Genomic DNA, 19,437 nt, shown 5'->3' with positions numbered 1-19,437 from the left:
TGCGCGCAACACGTGTATGTCTAGAGTTTAACAAGGGTGTAATCAGATTGTGATCAAGCCTAAGATAGTTCATAGATCATAGTTCAATCCATGCTCCCAATTGAGCATAAAAACGAGAAAACATCTGTGCAAGTGTAAACAAAGAAAACCGTAAACGATAGGTCTCCCGTGTTCAACTAATGGTACCAACGGAACTGCGGAATAGGCCGAACAAAGCGGTTAATGATACACACATACAAATAAACAGCCAAGTAAACATCCTCAACACATGGGATACTGCGCGACTAAAGTTCAAAAACAAGTTTAAGACTCAAGTTTTGTATGAACACATGAGCATCCCAAAGCATTTAAAATAAAAAGGGATTAGATACGAGATAACTCACTTGATAAACGATGCGGTGATAGATAAAGCAAGAGCCAACTTTAAACAAGCACAAGTTAACCTATAAATAAGATTATTGTTTTAACGATTGGTTTTAAGTCTTGATTATAAGTTAGCATAATTAATAAGTAAATTATAATATATACTACCGGAAAAGCAGGAAGAACAAGGAGGAAGACGGAGGCAGAGAGGAAGACGGCAGAGAGAGCAAGGAGCAAGAGAACAGGAGAGATTAAGTGTTTTGTGTGTGATGTGTTAGGAAAAATAATACTATTATTTATAGAGAAACCCTAGGGAACACAATCCTAGAAAAGGGGAAAAGATCTCAAAAAGCAAAAGATATCAAAAAGCATAAGAATCCAAAAGCAAAAGATATCAAAAGATATGGCAGCTGCAGGGGGGCAAGATAAAGCTGTCAGGGAACAGTAAAAAAAAGCATGGGCGGTTCAGATAAAGGTACTGGTCAAGCATGGCAAAAGCAGATCTCAAAAGATAATGTCAGTCACTTTTTCTACCAACCAATGGGGTTGGTACGCATGCTGCGCCGAAAGTAACTATTCAGACATTAGATAGGTTAGGTCAACAGCTCAGAAGAAAAGACATTACAAAAGCAAACGGCTAGAATAAACAGAAGACTAGACTAAAGGGTCAAGCGCGAGAAGGCTGAGTGCGCGAGCGCGAAGGCTGGCACAACAATCCTTAGCGCACTGCGGGAAGAATCACATCCTTAGCGTGCTGCGTGAAGAACTAGAATTCTAAGCGCATCGCGGGAAGAACATACATTCTTAGCGCATTGCGGGAAGAACATGCATTCTTAGCGCGCTGCGAGAAGAGTTCTCTTCACGCATCGCAGGAACAAGATGTCTTCACGCAGGCTTCCAGGTAAGGAGTCTGGCGCGTGGAGCTGCGCAGACAACCTTAGGCGGGAAGGAACAAGGACAAGCAAAGAGTTAAGAAAAAAAGAGGGAAACAAGGCGTAAGGGCGGGACGGCGACAAGAGGGAAAAGAAGGCAGAGAGAGGAGAGGGACGGGACGGCGGAAAGAAAGAGAGAGAGAGGCGGGAAGGTAAATATATATTATTATTATTAAAAGTAAAATATAAGTATAAATAAATATTAAATCATAAAAGAAAGAGATCGGATAAGGGAAACGGGTACCTGGGTCGGGTCGGATCGGGGCAGATGTCACATCATTCGCTTTGCTCGGCCATTTTGTGATGATGTTTGACGGCATGAAAAACGGAATAAGAGTCCGTGTTGGTGGGCAAAGTTTTTGAATGTATGGTTATCGAACTCCCCCCCCCCCCTAGGTCACACTGAAAGGTTTTAATGTATTTGTTGAACTGGGTAGCTATGAGGCGGTGAAATTTGGTAAATGTGGTGAAGGTTTCAGATTTATATTTTAAAGGGTAGACCCACACGAAATTTGAAAAATTGTCTATTAGTACCATGTAATATTTAAAGCATGTATTACTGGTTATGGGAGATGTCCACAAATCACAATGTATTATATCAAAGGGAGCAAAGGTAAATGAATTAGATTCATGAAAAGGTAATCGTTTACTATTAGCTAGATGACAAGAGTTGCAAGGTAGAAAGCTTATTCGAATTACATGATAAACCAAATATTCTAGACAAAATATCAAAAACTTGTTTGCCAGGGTGGCCAAGACGGTCATGCCAAGGTAGAGTAGCAGCAGTGAGGGAGCATGCTTGTGGTGGTAATGTTGGAGCAGTGACCAGATAGAGATCGCCCGTGCTATTGTGACGCGAATGGAGTCTTCCCGTTTTGAGATCCTTCAAGGAAAAACCAAAAGGATCAAACTCAATAGAAACATTGTTATCACGGGTAAAACGACGGACGGACAGTAGGTTTTTGATAATGTGTGGGCTATAAAGGATGTTAGGGAGAATGTAGGTACGGTTGTGTATTGGTAGGTAACCAGTGCCAGAGCCCTCAATTGGTAAGTACTGTCCGTTGCCGACTAAAAGTTTAGTGTTAACAGGAAATAAGTCAGGGTGATGAATCATACCTTGATTGTCAGTGACGTGACGCTCCGCACCTGTATCCATATGTGGAGTTGGGTCAGTGTAAGTGAGATTAACATTGTTCATGGCGGCACTCAAGTCGGATGGACATAAAGCATTATAACCAGGCGGACCGTAGGTGGCAGGAGCTGGGTACCCTGTGTAGTTGGCGGATGGTGGTGGACCTAGTGGTGGAGGTGTGTTGGGCTGCCAGTTGGGCTGGGTCGGGTATGGGCACGGTGGTGTGTTCCACCAAGCCCACTGTGGATAATATTGTTGGCCCATAGAATTTTGAAAAGCCCAATTCGCATTGTTACCTCGGTAGCCACGGCCACGTGATCCTTTGCCACGAGATGCCTGATTGCCGCGTCCTCGACCACGGCCCCTGTATTGGATGCTGGACTGTGTGTATTGAGTGCTGGGGTCCCGGGGCTGCTGATATTGGTTGTTGTTGTCGGCCGGCTGTTGAGGCGGAGAAGCGACAGTGGTGGCAAGCACCGTGGAGGACTGTTGCTGCCGTGCGTCTTGTCGGATGACTTCGTCATTCAGCATATATTTAGATGTGTCCCAATAAGCTGCTTGAGAATTAATCAATGAAGCAGTTGTGTCGAACTCCTTAGATAAGCCACGAACTAGTTGTAACACGAGGCGCTCTTTGGTTATTTGTTGGTCCACATCAGCAAGCTGATTAGCAAGATTTTTAAGTTGTTTGCAATAATCATCAACGGAACTGCAAGCGGAAAGCGTGAGATTGACAAACTGAGTTTCGAGCGCTGCAGCCTTTGCGCGCTTGTTACTAAGGAACAGCTTTTCTAGTTTCAGCCAAGTTTATCGAGCCGAAGCCTCGGTGTCCAGAATTTGCTCCATATATTCGTTTGATACGCAACTGTAAATCCATTGTGAGACCAGCGCGTCCAATTCTTTCCAGGCTGGGTATAGAGGATCGGTATCAGCCGGAGGAGGGGTATCATCGAGATGATTGAGCACCCGGTAAGCGGTTGCATGAAACTTAAATAATTTTATCCAGGCCGAGTAGGTCACCGTAGTGCCGTCAAGGGTTCGGACTTTTGATTGAATATTGTTGATGGAATATGCCGGGTGTAAAGACGGGTTTGGGTTTGAATTGGATGAGGTCGACGTATCAGTTTTTGTCATGGCTTCCGATTAGGATTTGCTGGATCGGATAAAATAAATTTAAAAAAAAAGGAAAAAGAGGTAGGTGAAAGTGAAAGAGAGAAATGGAATACTGGTGGACCGAAGAAGATAATAATTAGGGTTAAAGGGAGAGAATACAATCATAACCTACCTCTAATTAGGAAACATAATCACCATACAATTCTATAAGATAATGACTATCTATACAAATAATATATATCCTTTAAATATATCAGCTAAGACTAACCCGTAGAAAATAAAACGGTCATATATGTTTAAAGTTTTTCCAACAGTATTGGATACCACTTGTAGGTTCCCGCGCGGGGCGTCGCCGATCGATACGAGATCCGCACGAGGTCTAGGAGTGCGGAATCCTCCTAGACTCGTTTATGGTGTAGAAGACGAAGAAAACGATTACACACAAACATAAACACACGAACAAACACAAGAACGAGATAAACGAATCTGCAGATCCTTTCATATAATAATCATAACTCGTTACATACCAAACACGAAAACAAAGACACGGCCGACCCGAGGTGAGCTCTACCTCGGGCCGTCCCACACGACTCTCCCTCTCGGTTTCTCTCTAGACAATTAAACTGATCACAAAACACTCTAACTTTCTGGATTCTCAAACCTAAACAAGACACATATATATATAGACAAAACAACTTCGCGGGCTTGGGCTTGGGCCAGTAGGCGAAGTTGTTATAACTTCGCCTATGGCGAAGTTGTTCTAACTTCGCCTATGGCAGAAGTTGTTACAACTTCGCCTATGGCGAAGTTGTTATAACTTCGCCTATGGTGAAGTTGTTCTAACTTCGTACTTCGTTTCCGCTTATCAGAATTGCATAGCGACGGTCACAAAATGCACCAACAGACTCCCCTTTGACCGTTGCTCTCAATTCTAACAAACACAAAAGATCATCTGTTACAAAACATGCACCAACAGACTCCTTCTTAACTGATGATCTTCTGTTTGCTCTTCAACCAGCCGTGTCTGAAACTGTCTTGTAGCTTCACAAATCTACCAATCACCCAGCGTCTTCCATATCAGATCTCCCCTTCAGTGTAAGCTTCTCCGACTATATAGATTGAGGTCTTTGAAATGCATGCATCCCCGTGCCTAATTGATCATCTCAACCAATCACGTGAGTCCTTCTGACTTCACCAACACGTGAAGTTCTTCTAACTTCACCAACACGTGAAATTGGGCTCCCTCCACAACTTCACCAACACGTCGGCATACGATAAGGTTTAATCTTCAACTACTCAACATCAAATGATCAATTTCATCACAAAACCACCTTGACAGAATCTAACACACATGACCATTAATTAATCCGAAGCATCTTCAATCACCAGGGATAACGATCAAGAACATAAACACTTTAATTCCCGATTAAATCCAACTTGTTCCAGAATTTTCACTTTAATAAATAAGCATCACGTTTCAGGATCCAATTCTCGAACGCCTTGAAAATAACATAAATAATATGCTCTGACCGCAATCTAGTAATGACGAAAACCTTCAGTTCAATTTGACTTTCTTCAGTTGGTCAACCTCGAACAACAACTATTTCATTGCCCACAAACACCCAAATATGTGTCAATATCCAGTTTCAATCAATATCCCATTCACAACCTCAACTCCATATCCAGAGTTGACACGTATTTGTTCACACGTAAGACCAAGAGATAACAAGTTTCACTCGTTGACGGAACAACTTCTTAGGTCTCACAATAATCGTGTACACCTGGCCATACAGACGAAAACTCCAAACATTTTTTTTTTTTTTTTAACTTCGCCTAAAGTCAACTTCGCCTAAAAGTCAACTTCGCCCCTCCTTAACTTCGCCTGTCCATAACTTCGCCTGTCCACAACTTCGCCTGACTAATAACTTCGCCTAAACCCTAAAATTTAAGCGACAACTTCGCCTGAACCCCATAACTTCGCCTGCGGCGGCTGTTCGGCCAAAAGCGCATCAGAAACGAGCCAGAAACACCAAAACGCAGATCTCGAACCATAGCATAAGAGCCTAAGGCTCTGATACCACTTGTAGGTTCCCGCGCGGGGCGTCGCCGATCGATACGAGATCCGCACGAGGTCTAGGAGTGCGGAATCCTCCTAGACTCGTTTATGGTGTAGAAGACGAAGAACACGATTACACACAAACATAAACACACGAACAAACACAAGAACGGGATAAACGAATCTGCAGATCCTTTCATATAATAATCATAACTCGTTACATACCAAACACGAAAACAAAGACACGGCCGACCCGAGGTGAGCTCTACCTCGGGCCGTCCCACACGACTCTCCCTCTCGGTTTCTCTCTAGACAATTAAACTGATCACAAAACACTCTAACTTTCTGGATTCTCAAACCTAAACAAGACACATATATATATAGACAAAACAACTTCGCGGGCTTGGGCTTGGGCCAGTAGGCGAAGTTGTTATAACTTCGCCTATGGTGAAGTTGTTCTAACTTCGTACTTCGTTTCCGCTGATCAGAATTGCATAGCGACGGTCACAAAATGCACCAACAATATTATGCCAACAAAATAATGGATATATGACACTAGAGAGTACAAATTTTCTGTTGTGTATTAGTATTACCATTGCAGGTAACATAAAAGAATTACAAAATATAAATTTGTAAGGTGCTCAACAAATAAGAGATGATAGTAACCAATAATAATCATGTTTGACCAGTTGACTATAGCTATAAACGACTTACTGATTCAGTAAATATAGAGGCAGCAGTAAGTCCACTTAGGATCGCGCCTTCAACATTTGGACTCACACAAAAGTCCCCGCAAATAGCCAATTTCTTTTGTGCATCCCATAAGCATTTTTCATTTGTTGCTATACTTGTTACTGGAAACACACTTCCCCTGCATCAAATGATCATAACATAAGTTAACGGGTTATTTTTTTGCAGATTTGAAATTGATAATGAAGTTATAATAAGCTGGAAAATTGGACACATACCATCTATGGGCTTTCTTGAGAAATGGCGTAGAGATATCAAGTCCAGTTCTCTGAAATTCTTGAAATAGTTGTTCAGCGATTTCGGTTAATGCTGCATTTGAAGGCTTTTGAAGTCCAGCTTTAGCTATTATATTTTCTGCATATTGTTCCGTTGAATGTAATACCCACCGTTCGCTGTGACAATAATGATGTGAAAAAATGTAATTATTTAGTTATTTATTTTTTTAAAAAATGATGAAAAAATTAAAGAAGAATAAAGACCTGAAGGTTGACCGTCCTGGCTTGCTGCTTTCACAAATTGCCCACTTAAGCATTTCTGAATTTTCAAATGAGAAGTCTTTAAGTGGTATCTGAAGCAGAAATAAAAACGAACACAATATACTGAAATTAAAAACTTATGTAGTTTGGGAAGCAGATAAGCATAAATAGATATCTTACTGAAGACAGAGGCTTTTCAAATGCCAACATGAGAGCAAAACATGGTCTAACGGGAACGTCTTTGATGATGTCAGCAAGCCCCGGAACCAAACTCAGGTCTATGATTTAACAGTAAAATAACACTAGGTCATGACATGTACGTTTGGTATGTCTGTATGTGACAGTTTGAAAATGGATACATGTATAAGATGGATTAAAATTGACCTTAAAAGAATTCATGATGTTTAGCATTTTGATAATGTTACACTAATTGATTAAAACTGACTTAAAAGTCGCATAACACATATTATTATACCAAGTGGAGGTGGCTTCCCAGAAACTTGTGTAAACCTTTGAGAAAATGTGCTTTTGTCCGATGCCACCACCCCGTTAAACTGACCGAGATCATGTCCATCTTTATCTTTTAAAGACCATAAATCCTTATTCTCCAACCACTCCAAACTCCCAACCATAACACCAAATTTACTTTCAATACCTAATGAAAGATGCAAGTGAGTCTGAGTCAGCATTCGAGGTTAAAGCTCACAACTTGATTATTAAAACTTTAAAGAAAAAAACACATCACCAGGTTTTTGTGATAAAGCTCTGCATATAGAATTCATTCCTGGCATACCGACATATTTCTTGTTTAATTCTTCCTAAAATAAGCGGTTTAGATATAATTGGTTAATTGGTTTTATAACTTTGTTTATCTATTAATATCATAAAAGAAAGCACAGTGCGCGAATATATTATATAATGCTAACAAAAGCAATAAAACTTGATATGCATTGCATCTTATAGTTATCTATAATCAATCAAGAAACATGCCAACATGGAAATATAGAGCAAGTCATGTCACATGTGAGAATAATGTATTTTAATATCAAAGTTGTGAGTTTTAGATGTATGTTGACAATAGATTGTGCGCATCATTCTAACAAACAAGCATGTGGATGAAGATATAATAAAGAATAATAACAAGAATCATTCAGACATGAATGATGATGCATATGATAGTTCAATCTCACCAGCTAATACACTGATTTAAAAACTCATAACATGACTTGAAATCAATTGGTGGCCTAGTTGCAGTAATAAACTATGATTAAATAAGAAGCTAACCTTTTCCAAATTGACAAATATTTTAGTAATGAAATCAAATGATCCAAAATTCTGTGTCCACTCAGCAACAAGACCTCTTGTTTCCCAGCCTTTAATCATGTCCTCCACGTCAGCGTTGCTTGTAGAAAAACAAGGTGCCCCATGATCAAAGTACAATTCTCTCCCATCTTCAGCAATTTCTCTGCATATTATACGGGTGCGCATGAAACCAAAAAAAAACGGAACTGAAACAAAAACCCATGGTTTGGTTTTATGTACGTCTGTGCGTGAAATCGAAAAAACCGATCCGTAACGAAAAAACACCGATATAACCGAGACGAGAGAAAAACCGACGGTCAGGTTTTATGCATTCGTAAAAACCGAACTTTCGGTTCGGTTTTGCATGTAAATACAACCGAACCAAACTTATAGTTTTCATTTGTTATTTTAAATTTGTAGTAATTTATAATAATTTAATATACAGTTTAACTCAAATATTTTAGCTCAAACGTAAAATAATCAAATAAATTATTAACAAACAAAAAATTTTATGCCTAAATTCATTATTTTTGCTAACTTTTTTTTTCGGCCCAAAAATTTTAAGCCTAAATGATAAAACCGAAAAAACCGAACCCGACTAAAAACCGAAATATAAAACTCAAAAAACAAAATTTTGGTTTTGGTTCGATTTTAGCCCAAATCCGAAATTTTGGCTTTTCATTCGACTTTCGCCCAATTTCTCTTTACCCGTCATTTTCAAGCTCAAATGGCAAAACCGAAAAACCCAAAACCAAACCCAATCCGAACTCAAAAACCAAAGTTTTTGTTTTTCGTTTCGTTAGCCCAAAGCCGACCCAAACCGGACCGTGTACACCCCTAAAATTCGGTAAAAAAAATATAATTATATACAGATCAATCAAATTACATAAATTGAGATCTATGTCTAATTCTGCAAATAATTATTAACAGTACCTTCTCCGGGACATACGTCCACCGGGTCCTCTAGCGGATTCAAATATGGTAACCGAGATCCCGTTTTTGGCCAAATTGGATGCACAAACAGCTCCTGAAACTGTAAATATTATTATATAATTAGATCGGAAGAACAATTGGGTTCACGTAAATTAATAATTGAATTAAAGGATGTTTGGTAGCTATGGGATTCATGGAGTCCACGTCGATGATTGGTACCGGTCACAGGGGCCAGGTTGCTTTTTTATGATAATAATCAGTTAAAAATTACTACTTTTCCCTCTCAAAAAACCCACTTTTTTGCTTTTTATTAAAGGGTAATAATTTGTTTGTGGTTTTAAATAAGACAACGCTAACAACATACTATTTAACTTTTGTGTCACAAAATGTATACATGTATTTAGAAGGTAAATCTAGTGCTATTGGGTTTTTTAGTTTCTAGTTTGATTTAACTGCTTTGATCAGTGAACCGGTATTATGGTTGATGAATAATTTAGTGATTTTTTTTTTAAGTTTAACGTTTAGTGTGAAGTATTATGAAAATTTTATACACTTTAGTGACTTAATCAACCTAAACATTCAACTTCAATGATTGTAATGATATATTATTCTTCTAAAGTAAACGCAAGTTTGTGACAAACATTCTGAATTAAAAAGCAAACAAAAAAAAAGCCTTAGATTTACATAGAATTTTAACTATTTTTTCAACTTTCTCACTTTTAGATAACATTTAGTAAGCAACTATTAATCTTTGTCATTAGTAATAATGATATTACTAACCAACAATAACTATGCTAAAAAAAATCCTAGTACACACGCGAGCAAATTAAGAGCAGCCGTAGTATTAACTTGATTCATGTGCTTGTCAACCGCTTGATAAATAAAGGTGATTGTAAGTTTATGTGTGCCTAATATGTATATCTGGTTTATTTGGAAAACGGGAAAGATGCTAATTTTTCAACTTGCTCACGTATGAATAGTTGAATACAGTAGAAGATACTATTTTATTTTATTTGTTGTTAAATTGGATCAAAGACACAAAGAATTTTAAATTTTCTTGGTTAGATTGATGGCATTCTCAAATCTTGGCTCCCCTTTTAATATTATATTTCGATGAACTTTTGTTAGTGTCTTGTTAGTTTTTACTTTTTGTTATTCTCATCTTTTTAAAAGAAGACGATCATCAAATAGAAATCGTATGATGTAAATCTAGAATAATAATTCATAAATTAAATTAAAAAGTGCCAAATCTCTAATAGATTAGTTTGTGACACCTATAGGTTTCGAAATGCTGTTAGTGTCTATTTTTTATTTTAACACAAGTCAACATATGATATGATTTTATATATCAAAGTTCTGCTAAATGAAATTTTCATAAAGAATCTCAATTTGACTTACAAAAATATTACTTTGTTATTTGTTCTCAAAATTATGTAATACATTTTAGTTCATAATAAATAACTAGTTATATAAATGGTCCTCGATTTAGCTCATGTCACACATTTAAAGTCAAATTGATTTAAGAAATGTAAAGTAGAAGCTTATTTTTGTAATGAACAAGAAGTCTAAGTCTCAAATTTGTTACAAAATTGTTAGTTTTAGATCCCAAACTCATTACAAATTACACCACAATTCTTAAAATTTCAAAAAGTTAACAAAAAATAGTGATCGAATTGGTCACACTACTAGTTCATTGATGAGACTAGTAATAAAATAATGAACATATCATCCAACATTTATTATTTTTTATTTTTTTTCTTATATTTGCTGTAGCGAGTTCTAGCTTTAGCTTCGTAATAAACCGATGCTAATACTGATCGAATTCCCGTCATATCAACAACAAAACAAACAAATTTTAATACCACTTCGACCATATTACAACAATATTTTTCAAATTCTCTTTCGTTTGCTATAATGAACACACCGATTCCAAAAAAAAGTTTCGCCTAATATACCACGGTTGAAAAACCGCTCAAGTAATGTAAACCCACCACAAAGCACGAACCAAATCTCACAATTATACCCAAACAAATACTATTGAGAAAAAAACAAATATACTCAAATGACAATATGATATATCCATTCATTATACAGAAAAAAGCCACCGAATGAAATAGTCTCCCTCCACTCCCCATACATACCCCCCCCCCCCCCCCCCCCCCCAACACCCTCTTCCTCTGTCCAGTCTCACGGACCTGAAATCCCTTTTACTGCTCCTTCTCTTTCACGAGCATTGCCTGAACCCAAAAGTCACCCTAAAGTTCTTTCTTTCTAAGGTACCCCTTTGATCCGGTTAATTTAATACTCATTTCACCTATTTATTTCTTCAAGATCCGACCAACTAGAAGAAGACTCACCTATTTTAATATTATTATTATTATTATTATCTACATGGGTCATCACCAAGTACAAATTTTTCTTGTCATTTCAAATCATTATTATTATTACGAATTATAGAAACACCATGGAAGACATTATGATGTTTAAGCCAGTCTTGAAATGGGTTCTATCAGAAACCCATTGTTACTCTGCCATAAAGTTTGCATCTTGTTTTAAGGATACAGTTGCTGGGTCAATTGCTCGGCATTGGCCCACTGTGTGCAGAGGGTGTGAGACACTGGTTAAGATTTTGTGGTGGTTTATGGTTAGGTGGAAGGAGTGTATGGTTCGTGGATCTAGATCGCTGTGTGGGTTGGGTACTGCTGCACTGCTGGTTATTATTTGGAGTTGTTTTCTTGGGTTGACATCAATGTCTTGCCTCTTGTGTGTTGTCTTGTGTATGGTAAGTTGTAAAGATTTCACATTTGAAAAGAATTTTATGGAATCTTGCATTCTATGTGTTGTTTTAGGTATTAAAAGTTATAAAAATTTGATCTTTTTTCAAGAATTTTATGGAATCTTGTTTTCTATGTGTTGTTTTATGTATGGGAAGTTATAAAAATTTGACCTTTTTCAAGAATTTTATGGAATCTTGGCTTGGATCCCTTTGATTCATTAAGAAAGTGATTATTTTTGGGAATTAGAATCTTTATGTTGTTAACAAATTGTTTAGTTAATTTGGGTTTGATACCTAAGTTGTGATGCAAATTAGGGTTTATTGTAATGTTGTTGTCATAGTTAGGAAAAATATAGTTTGATTACGTTTCCTTTGTAAAAATTCCCACTTTTCAAGAGTTTATGAAATCTTGCTTTAAATCCTCTTTGCTCCAAGATTCATGAAGAAAGTATATCTCACACCTCATTACTTTTGGACATTTAGAATCTTATTCTGTTTACAAGCAGTTTATTTCCTTGTGGTTTGATGGCTAAGTTGTGATGTAAGTTCTAGTAGATAGAATATACATTAAGGTTTATTGGCATACCGTTACCAGAATTAGGCGATATATGATTTGATTAGGTTTACTTTGTAAAAAATCCACCTTTTCAAGAATTTATAAATTCTTGTCTTGCATCCCTTTTGATTCCAAGATTCATCAAGAAAGTATGTTTGACCTGTTTATTTTTGGAAATTTAGAATCTCTATTCTATTTAGTTTCATGCAATTAACAATCTAATTAAACTTTTTAGGGTGCTGCTGCCTGTGCTATCCATTATTTGGGCCATACTCCTGGTGTATTTATAGTAGGGTTAATTGCAATATTGGTCCTGTGGATGTATGGTAACTTTTGGATCACTGGCACATTATTTATTGTTGGAGGTAAGTACTGTTTCATTGCGTGTTAAAAGCTTGAAATTGATCTGATATTTCTGATTATTGTGTAATTGAAACTTTATTCTTGTTGCAGGCTACTTGTTTTCCAGAAGACATGCAAGGTTGGTGGTTTTAGTTGCAACCTTATATGCTCTACATTATGTAAAAGTTCAAGTCGGATGGTCGGGATGTTTGGTGTCGATTAATCTTGCTTTCATATCGAACGATGCGTTAAACCGCATCCTCGAGTGGTGTGACAATTTGAGTGAAAAAACACAATTTGAAGAGCCGAATTTTCCCGATGCGTTTGTTGAAGATGAGTTCAGACCCGAGAGTGAGTTCTTTGCTCCTAATGACGAACCCGAGAAGGTGGAAACTACTACTGATGAAACAGAGGAAGTGAAACCGACTGTTGAACCCGAAAAGGTCGAATCTTGTGAATCATTAAACAAAAAACAAGATCCTACACCGGTTGTTGTTGACAAACCCAACAAACCGAAGGAGCCGGCTCCGGTGGCTGTGGTGAAAAGCGATGTGAACGCTGTTAATGAGATGAAAAGAATTATTGCGTGTGTGGATCATTATGAAGCTTTAGGTTTATCGCGGTATAAGAAAATTGATGCTGTTTTGTTGAAGAAAGAATATAGAAAAAAGGTAGAATTTTTTGTTTTTGTTTTTGTTTCATGATTATTTTATAAAGTTTGTTATGTCTTACGCGCCCGTTTCTTTCAGGCCATGCTTGTGCACCCTGATAAAAATATGGGGAGCCCGCTCGCAAGTGAATCTTTTAAAAAGGTTCAGTGTGCATATGAGGTAACCTTCATCTTGTTTCTTCCACTAGTTGTTAAGTAACTTTTTTTTAATATTTATTTATGACTAATTTATTATTTTTAACAAATTTTCAGGTTCTTTCTGATTCTTTAAAGAAAAGAGACTATGATGAACAATTGAGAAAGAAAGAATCGAGAACACTGTCTCACAAGTCTCCTAGTACTTCCAATCAGGTATACACAAAACCATAAAACATATATGAACCGTCAAAATGATATAATTATATGTCGATTACAAATTTACATTTGTCGTGTGGCTTTATGCAGGAGAATCCTGATTATTGTTCTGTGGAATCGAGACGAATACAATGCACAAAATGTGGACATTCACATATATGGATATGTACAAGTAGGATAAAGTCTAAGGCAAGATGGTGTCAGGTGAGAATTTTCATTTCAAATTCAAAAAAAAGGAATTTAATTCAGTTAATGCAAAATATTAAATTAACAAAACTTAATTCGTTTCAGGATTGCTGTCAATATCATCAAGCCAAAGATGGTGACGGGTGGGTGGAGTACAAAGGCTCCCTCAGCTTTGATCGTCCTAACAAGGTTTGTACCTTTTCAAGAATTGAAATCTTGTCATTTAAATCAATTTGTTTTGTACTTTTGTTTATATGTTTTGGTGATTTAGATGGAAATACCGCGTGCATTTGTTTGTGCCGAGAGCAAGATATTCGATGTTTCAGAATGGGCCATTTGCCAGGTTGGTGCAATCAAAATGTTTTGGTTAATATAATATTTCAAGACTATGTATACACGTTAATATGTAATATTAATATTTGAAATGGTATAGGGAATGGGTTGTAGGCCGAACACGCACCGGCCCACGTTTCATGTAAACATGGTTGGGCTGGAGAAACCGGAGAGATCAAACTCAAGCCGGTATCCATGGAATTTGGATGCTAAAATGGCAGATGAAGATGAGGAGTTTGAGTTATGGCTTAAACAAGCACTTGCTTCGGGTTTATTTAGTGAGACCTCAAAACGTAGAAAAAGTTGGGGACCGTTTAAATTACCTCAGAAGAAAGGAACGAAACATCGGATGTCTCAGTGATGATGAATGAGAATTATGGAGTTGTAAATAATGTTGTGTATTAGATTGATCATGAATGTATGTTAATAATGAATTGAAGGTGTCTGTGTCATGGTACAGTGAACATCACAACTCTAGCTCCAATTTAAATGGACACTTAATGCTCTCGGATATTAATATTCCAGTTTTGGTCCCCTTAACTAATCTCATAAATGCTTTATTCATTCTTTTTTATAGTTATAAATATTTTTGTTTGAGCTTAGAATCAGAAGCATAGTTTCAAAAGATTATGTTGATTTTGTGCAATTTTATTGCCTACAAAACAATACAAGTTTATGGATTTTTAAGATAAAACAATTCATGCGTACTTTTAGAAATGTAATTAACTTTGTGATATATGAGTTGGGTTTCATATGAGCCGAGTCAAAATTAAGTTCGTGTGAGCTTGACTTTAGCTCGTTTAGCTTTGAACTCAGCTCAATGGAGCTTGACTCTTTAACGGTGTGTGAGTGTGAGCTATTTTTAGAGCTCGAGCTTGGCTTGGGCCCATTTCATTTATTACTCATTGTTTGTTTAATTATTTAATTTATATAACTAGTAAACTACATAAATATATATGTAACTAGAATTTCATATATAACATATATCTAATATTATTCTTTTCTCTCGTTATTGTAAATATTTTTATGACTATACATTTACTAATCATTATATATACTATATTTTAAAAAAGGTCCAAATTGGTCGGCACAACCCCATCTTCACCATTGCCTCTACCTCTATTGTGAGCCACCTCCGTCACCAGTCATCACATTTAGCCAATATAAAAACAATACTGAATCCATTTTAATTTTAAAAAAAAGGATAAAAAAAAAAGAAAAACGAAAATCTAAACAACACTTTTCAACCCAATTTTCATCTTATTGAGAACCTTTTTTTAACTTAAATTTAGTTGACTTGACTTGACTCTGATATTGTGGATTTGGTTAAAAGATTGTTGGATTATACGTATTATAATTTATAACATACATGGTGCTGGCTTTATAATTTTGACTTTATGGGTCTATATTTTATGTTTCTACTTTTGATCTAAAAGAATTGTTATATTATAGTGTGCACATAAATCATAATCACGTGTTATTAAATTTTAAGTCAATTGCTCAAATGGGCCCACTCAAGTATGGACCACTTCTTTTCAAAAGAACTTGGGCCTCTTTTTAGGGTTAAAAGTAAGTTCATCGTATGGGCTCGATCACTAGGCTCTGAGTGAAAAATAAACGTAAAGGAATCAACATGGTTTGTATTTTGTAACTTTGTATCAATCAGTCGCACGCTTTTGTCTTAAGTTCAATAATTGGACAGCTACTTATAATTATCATTTTATTTTATTTTATTTTAAATGTGTTAGACTAGTTACAAACATCTACTTATTCTAATAAAAGAAAAATAACTGTGACACGTGTCAGTTTGTGGTTAAACCTCACAACATTTTTCCCTCCAAAACCAAGATTTTAATTAACCATAATATATATCATATATACTTTCCTTTTACATTATATTTATATTATATGTATACATTTTCATAAAAAAAATATTAGTAACATATTATTTTACTATATATTCCAAAATACTTGGTGAAATCCAAAAATTAACAACAAACCATGTTTGGTAAACATAGAAAAAATATAATTTCAGATGTTATCATAACATATTATACTATGTATACTATTGAAGATTATAAGGAAAAACAATACACGAATATGCTTTCATGTTACAAAGCAATTTTTTTATCATTAAATTATAAATCTATGCTTAATTTTATCAATTTTTTTAAAATCAATCCATTTATTATTATTGTTATGTCATATAAATTTATAAACTATACATATATGCTTTGAATCTATCAATGTATTTTTTCAGTTAATTTAGTAAACTATATATTTTTTTGTTTATTTCGTAAATATATACCAATCACTTTTATATATAACAAAGTTTATCATATTTAATTTATTGATTTTTTTATGAAGGATTGTTTCGGATTTTGTGAAACTTAAATTTGATTTATACAGGTAAAAGTTGGTAAATATATTGTTTGGTACAAGTTAAACACATTTGTGTCAAAAAATTTTGCGGGTCAAAAATGAGAAATCTGATTATTTTTGAAAGTTTAAAAATACAAATAGATTTATCGTCAAATTTGTTACGGGTTCAAAATGTTGACTTGAAAATGTCAAACGATTGAAAGTTAGAATTTTAAACATGATTTGAGTTTCAAATTTATTTTTAAATACATTTTTGGAAATAATCAAAAGGTTCGAGAATTGGGAAATTGATTATTTTTCCCTCGACTATTAAAATTTAAGAAAAGATAGTGAGCACTTCATTCATGTCACCCCCATGCATATCAATGCTTTTGACTTTTATCAAATTTGAAACATTTGTGTCAGCATTATCTTTCTCTTCAATGGTGATCAGAATATTGCATGGGAATCATGTCATGCAAAACTATGCTCAAATAAAGCAAAATATTCACAAAATTGAATGAGTTAACATGTTATTTTTTATATTTTCATTATGGCAAAATTGAGAAATCCATTGAAACTTATCAAAATCTTTTTCATTGTGTAACTCAGAAAAACATAGTTCTTGAAGAACATTCATCATTATAATTTAATGTTTTCATTTCCTTTAATGGTTGTAAATTGATAAATATATCAATAAATGTAATGCTCCTTCAGTATTTAGGCCGGGTGGTCATAATTACTATTGTATGTGAAGTATTTTTCTTGAATTCTTTTAGTTATACATATATGATACTGACAATGAAAGTTTCAATAAAAAGAGCGTTCTCAGGTATGTTTTTCCACGTGCATTTTTTATTAAGTTCATTTAAAAAATCATTTTGTGATATAAATAAAATTATATGTGTACACATAGTATAGATACAAACATAGATGTAATGTATGTTTTATAGACGTTATGTAATTATTTGTTTTACATGTAATTTTATAATTTGGATAACCCGTGTGCTAACGGGCTCTAAATCTAGTAAAGTTATAAAGATACTTTGTTCCCATTTAGGTAATGAAATATACCGAAACTGACTCGTATCGAATCTAGAAAAGCTATAAAAGTTGAAAACTGGTAATGGTGCTGATGTTGTTCGAGCAGTTTCGGTTCGGTAAAATACTGGTCTTACATGATCTCAAAACTTATTTACAATGGGTTGATTACGCAAAAGTATCCTCCATAAAAGAAATTCTTGATATTCCCAATAGGATATCGACATGTATTTTACATCAACCAAAAAGCATAAATTGCATATTGATCCGGTTCTGATAATACTAATACATGTACAAATGATGCTCGGCCGCGATCGGGATGGATTGTTATGGTATTGGTACGATATCAACACTCAGTATACTTTACGATACTAAAAAGAATACTTCATTTTAATATCTTTCCTTTTTTAATAAAACTTATACTGGAAAGTTAAAAATAATTGCTACCGCTTGTTTAGTTTTTGGAAAAAATTTGACAAACGCAAGATATTAGTATTTATACTATTATGATCACGAGTGTTACCGATTTCAAAGTATTATGCAACCTACATAACTTTTAAAAAGGCGGGAAATATACACGCAGTTTGCACAAGCCACTATAAAACATCCGAGTAATTAACTTTAATAGTTAAAAGTAAACTAACGAGAATTGAAATTAAAATTTATTGTTAAGACAAATTTTCTGTGTTCTTAAAAGAAACTCCCCCAATTATATTCAACTGAAGTATGTGGCACTCATAGTAATCATCCGATTAAACTTATCGAGGCTTCTAGAAATTCTTGTCACAAAGGCCGTTTCATTGTCGTTATATATACATGTCTTTTTTGACCTTTTACATGGTCACAAAACCCTTAAATAGACACCTTTATGTAGAGTTATGATGATTCGTACGTTTGTGAACATCAGCTGAAAGGCCACTACGCTTTGATACATCTACTTTTGACGATTTCAGGTTGCGACGATCAATCATTGTGGCCAATCTTAAATGATGTGTTTCATGAAACAAGTCAATCTATTACGAATGGATAATGTGTTTATCTTTTGTTTTGCTTACGACGACTCAACCAAAAAAATCCACCTTCAAATACCACAAAGTACGCTGTCAAATATTGTTATAACTGTTATTCGTCCCAACAATCCTTCAAGGATATAACACATTAGAAATTATAAAACATCTATATAACATTTATAAAACTTAACTCAGTAAAAAAACATTAATACAACTTATATCCATATAAACATAAGAGTTAAATGATACTTTGGTCAAACTAAAATAAACAGGTTGATCGTACTTACTGACTGTGCTAGTTTTTTCTAGGCCGGTCTCAGTTGTATCAGGAGGCTACGCGAAAATCAATAAGAAATAGTACATAAAATATACAATGGTGTAGATTCAAACACACAGATTGCCGGTAACGTGTAGTCGATTAATTGTGATAAACAACTTTATTGTTCATTCAAAATGTATTATTACGTTATTTAAATATCTGATACAAAGTTGCAAATGTAACACGTAAAATGATAAGATATATTTCTTTACCGGTGTCAACTGTCAAGTTACGTGATGGTAATGTTTTTATCTGCAATGCAATTGTCATTTTTTCATGGCAGATGAAATTGGGCCCGGCTAATTCTTTGTATTGGGCTTTATATATGATCTATAAAATCACATCATGAAAAATGAAAAGAACTTTGGTTACATTGTATATGAAAAAAACAAATAATCAGCAACTTTTAGGGTTTCCTATGCTTTTTTT

General features: G+C 35.1%; 3 protein-coding genes across 4 annotated transcripts; 1 reads left to right on the top strand and 2 right to left on the bottom strand.

The window, feature by feature from the left end:
* Positions 1-1,947: 1,947 nt before the first annotated feature.
* On the bottom strand, positions 1,948-3,307 carry LOC143567334 (uncharacterized). The gene is made up of 2 exons (XM_077053783.1): positions 3,207-3,307; positions 1,948-3,139 (listed from the first exon to the last, which is right to left on the bottom strand). The coding sequence occupies exons 1-2, from the start codon at positions 3,305-3,307 to the stop codon at positions 1,948-1,950; spliced, it is 1,293 nt and encodes a 430-aa protein (XP_076909898.1).
* A 2,853-nt stretch (positions 3,308-6,160) lies between these two features.
* LOC143567323 (uncharacterized) lies at positions 6,161-9,207 on the bottom strand. 2 transcript variants are annotated; one of them, XM_077053772.1, is made up of 8 exons: positions 9,061-9,207; positions 8,110-8,290; positions 7,571-7,643; positions 7,301-7,480; positions 7,006-7,103; positions 6,829-6,917; positions 6,568-6,741; positions 6,161-6,470 (listed from the first exon to the last, which is right to left on the bottom strand). In XM_077053772.1, the coding sequence occupies exons 1-8, from the start codon at positions 9,072-9,074 to the stop codon at positions 6,299-6,301; spliced, it is 981 nt and encodes a 326-aa protein (XP_076909887.1). In that variant the 5' UTR covers positions 9,075-9,207; the 3' UTR covers positions 6,161-6,298. The 2 variants fall into 2 exon arrangements, with proteins under 2 accessions (XP_076909887.1, XP_076909886.1); XM_077053771.1 differs by lacking the exon at positions 9,061-9,207 and having other exon boundaries at positions 8,110-8,322.
* A 2,009-nt stretch (positions 9,208-11,216) lies between these two features.
* LOC143567329 (uncharacterized) lies at positions 11,217-14,862 on the top strand. The gene is made up of 9 exons (XM_077053777.1): positions 11,217-11,842; positions 12,628-12,757; positions 12,846-13,405; positions 13,484-13,564; positions 13,657-13,755; positions 13,849-13,962; positions 14,050-14,133; positions 14,216-14,287; positions 14,378-14,862. Exons 1-9 carry the CDS (start codon positions 11,525-11,527, stop codon positions 14,636-14,638), a joined length of 1,719 nt encoding a protein of 572 aa, XP_076909892.1. The 5' UTR covers positions 11,217-11,524; the 3' UTR covers positions 14,639-14,862.
* The last annotated feature ends 4,575 nt before the right edge of the window (positions 14,863-19,437 follow it).

The sequence above is a fragment of the Bidens hawaiensis genome, unplaced genomic scaffold, assembly GCF_021521415.1.
Source record: "Bidens hawaiensis isolate Kalapana, Puna unplaced genomic scaffold, B.hawaiensis_p1.1 tig00023391_1, whole genome shotgun sequence".
NCBI lineage: Eukaryota > Viridiplantae > Streptophyta > Magnoliopsida > Asterales > Asteraceae > Bidens > Bidens hawaiensis.
This window is presented reverse-complemented; position numbering and strand designations above follow the sequence as displayed.

Coding starts and splice junctions, on each gene's coding strand:
- LOC143567334 (XM_077053783.1), bottom strand. CDS start 3,307: ATGGATTTACAGTTGCGTATCAAACGAATATATGGAGCAAATTCTGGA. Junction 3,140..3,206: donor ACTAGAAAAGCTGTTCCTTA/GTAACAAGCGCG, acceptor TTCCGCTTGCAG/TTCCGTTGATGATTATTGCA.
- LOC143567329 (XM_077053777.1), top strand. CDS start 11,525: ATGGAAGACATTATGATGTTTAAGCCAGTCTTGAAATGGGTTCTATCA. Junction 13,406..13,483: donor AGAAAGAATATAGAAAAAAG/GTAGAATTTTTT, acceptor CGTTTCTTTCAG/GCCATGCTTGTGCACCCTGA. Junction 14,288..14,377: donor CAGAATGGGCCATTTGCCAG/GTTGGTGCAATC, acceptor GAAATGGTATAG/GGAATGGGTTGTAGGCCGAA.
- LOC143567323 (XM_077053771.1), bottom strand. CDS start 8,313: ATGCGCACCCGTATAATATGCAGAGAAATTGCTGAAGATGGGAGAGAA. Junction 7,104..7,300: donor TGGGAAGCCACCTCCACTTG/GTATAATAATAT, acceptor GTTAAATCATAG/ACCTGAGTTTGGTTCCGGGG. Junction 6,918..7,005: donor TTGAAAAGCCTCTGTCTTCA/GTAAGATATCTA, acceptor TTTCTGCTTCAG/ATACCACTTAAAGACTTCTC.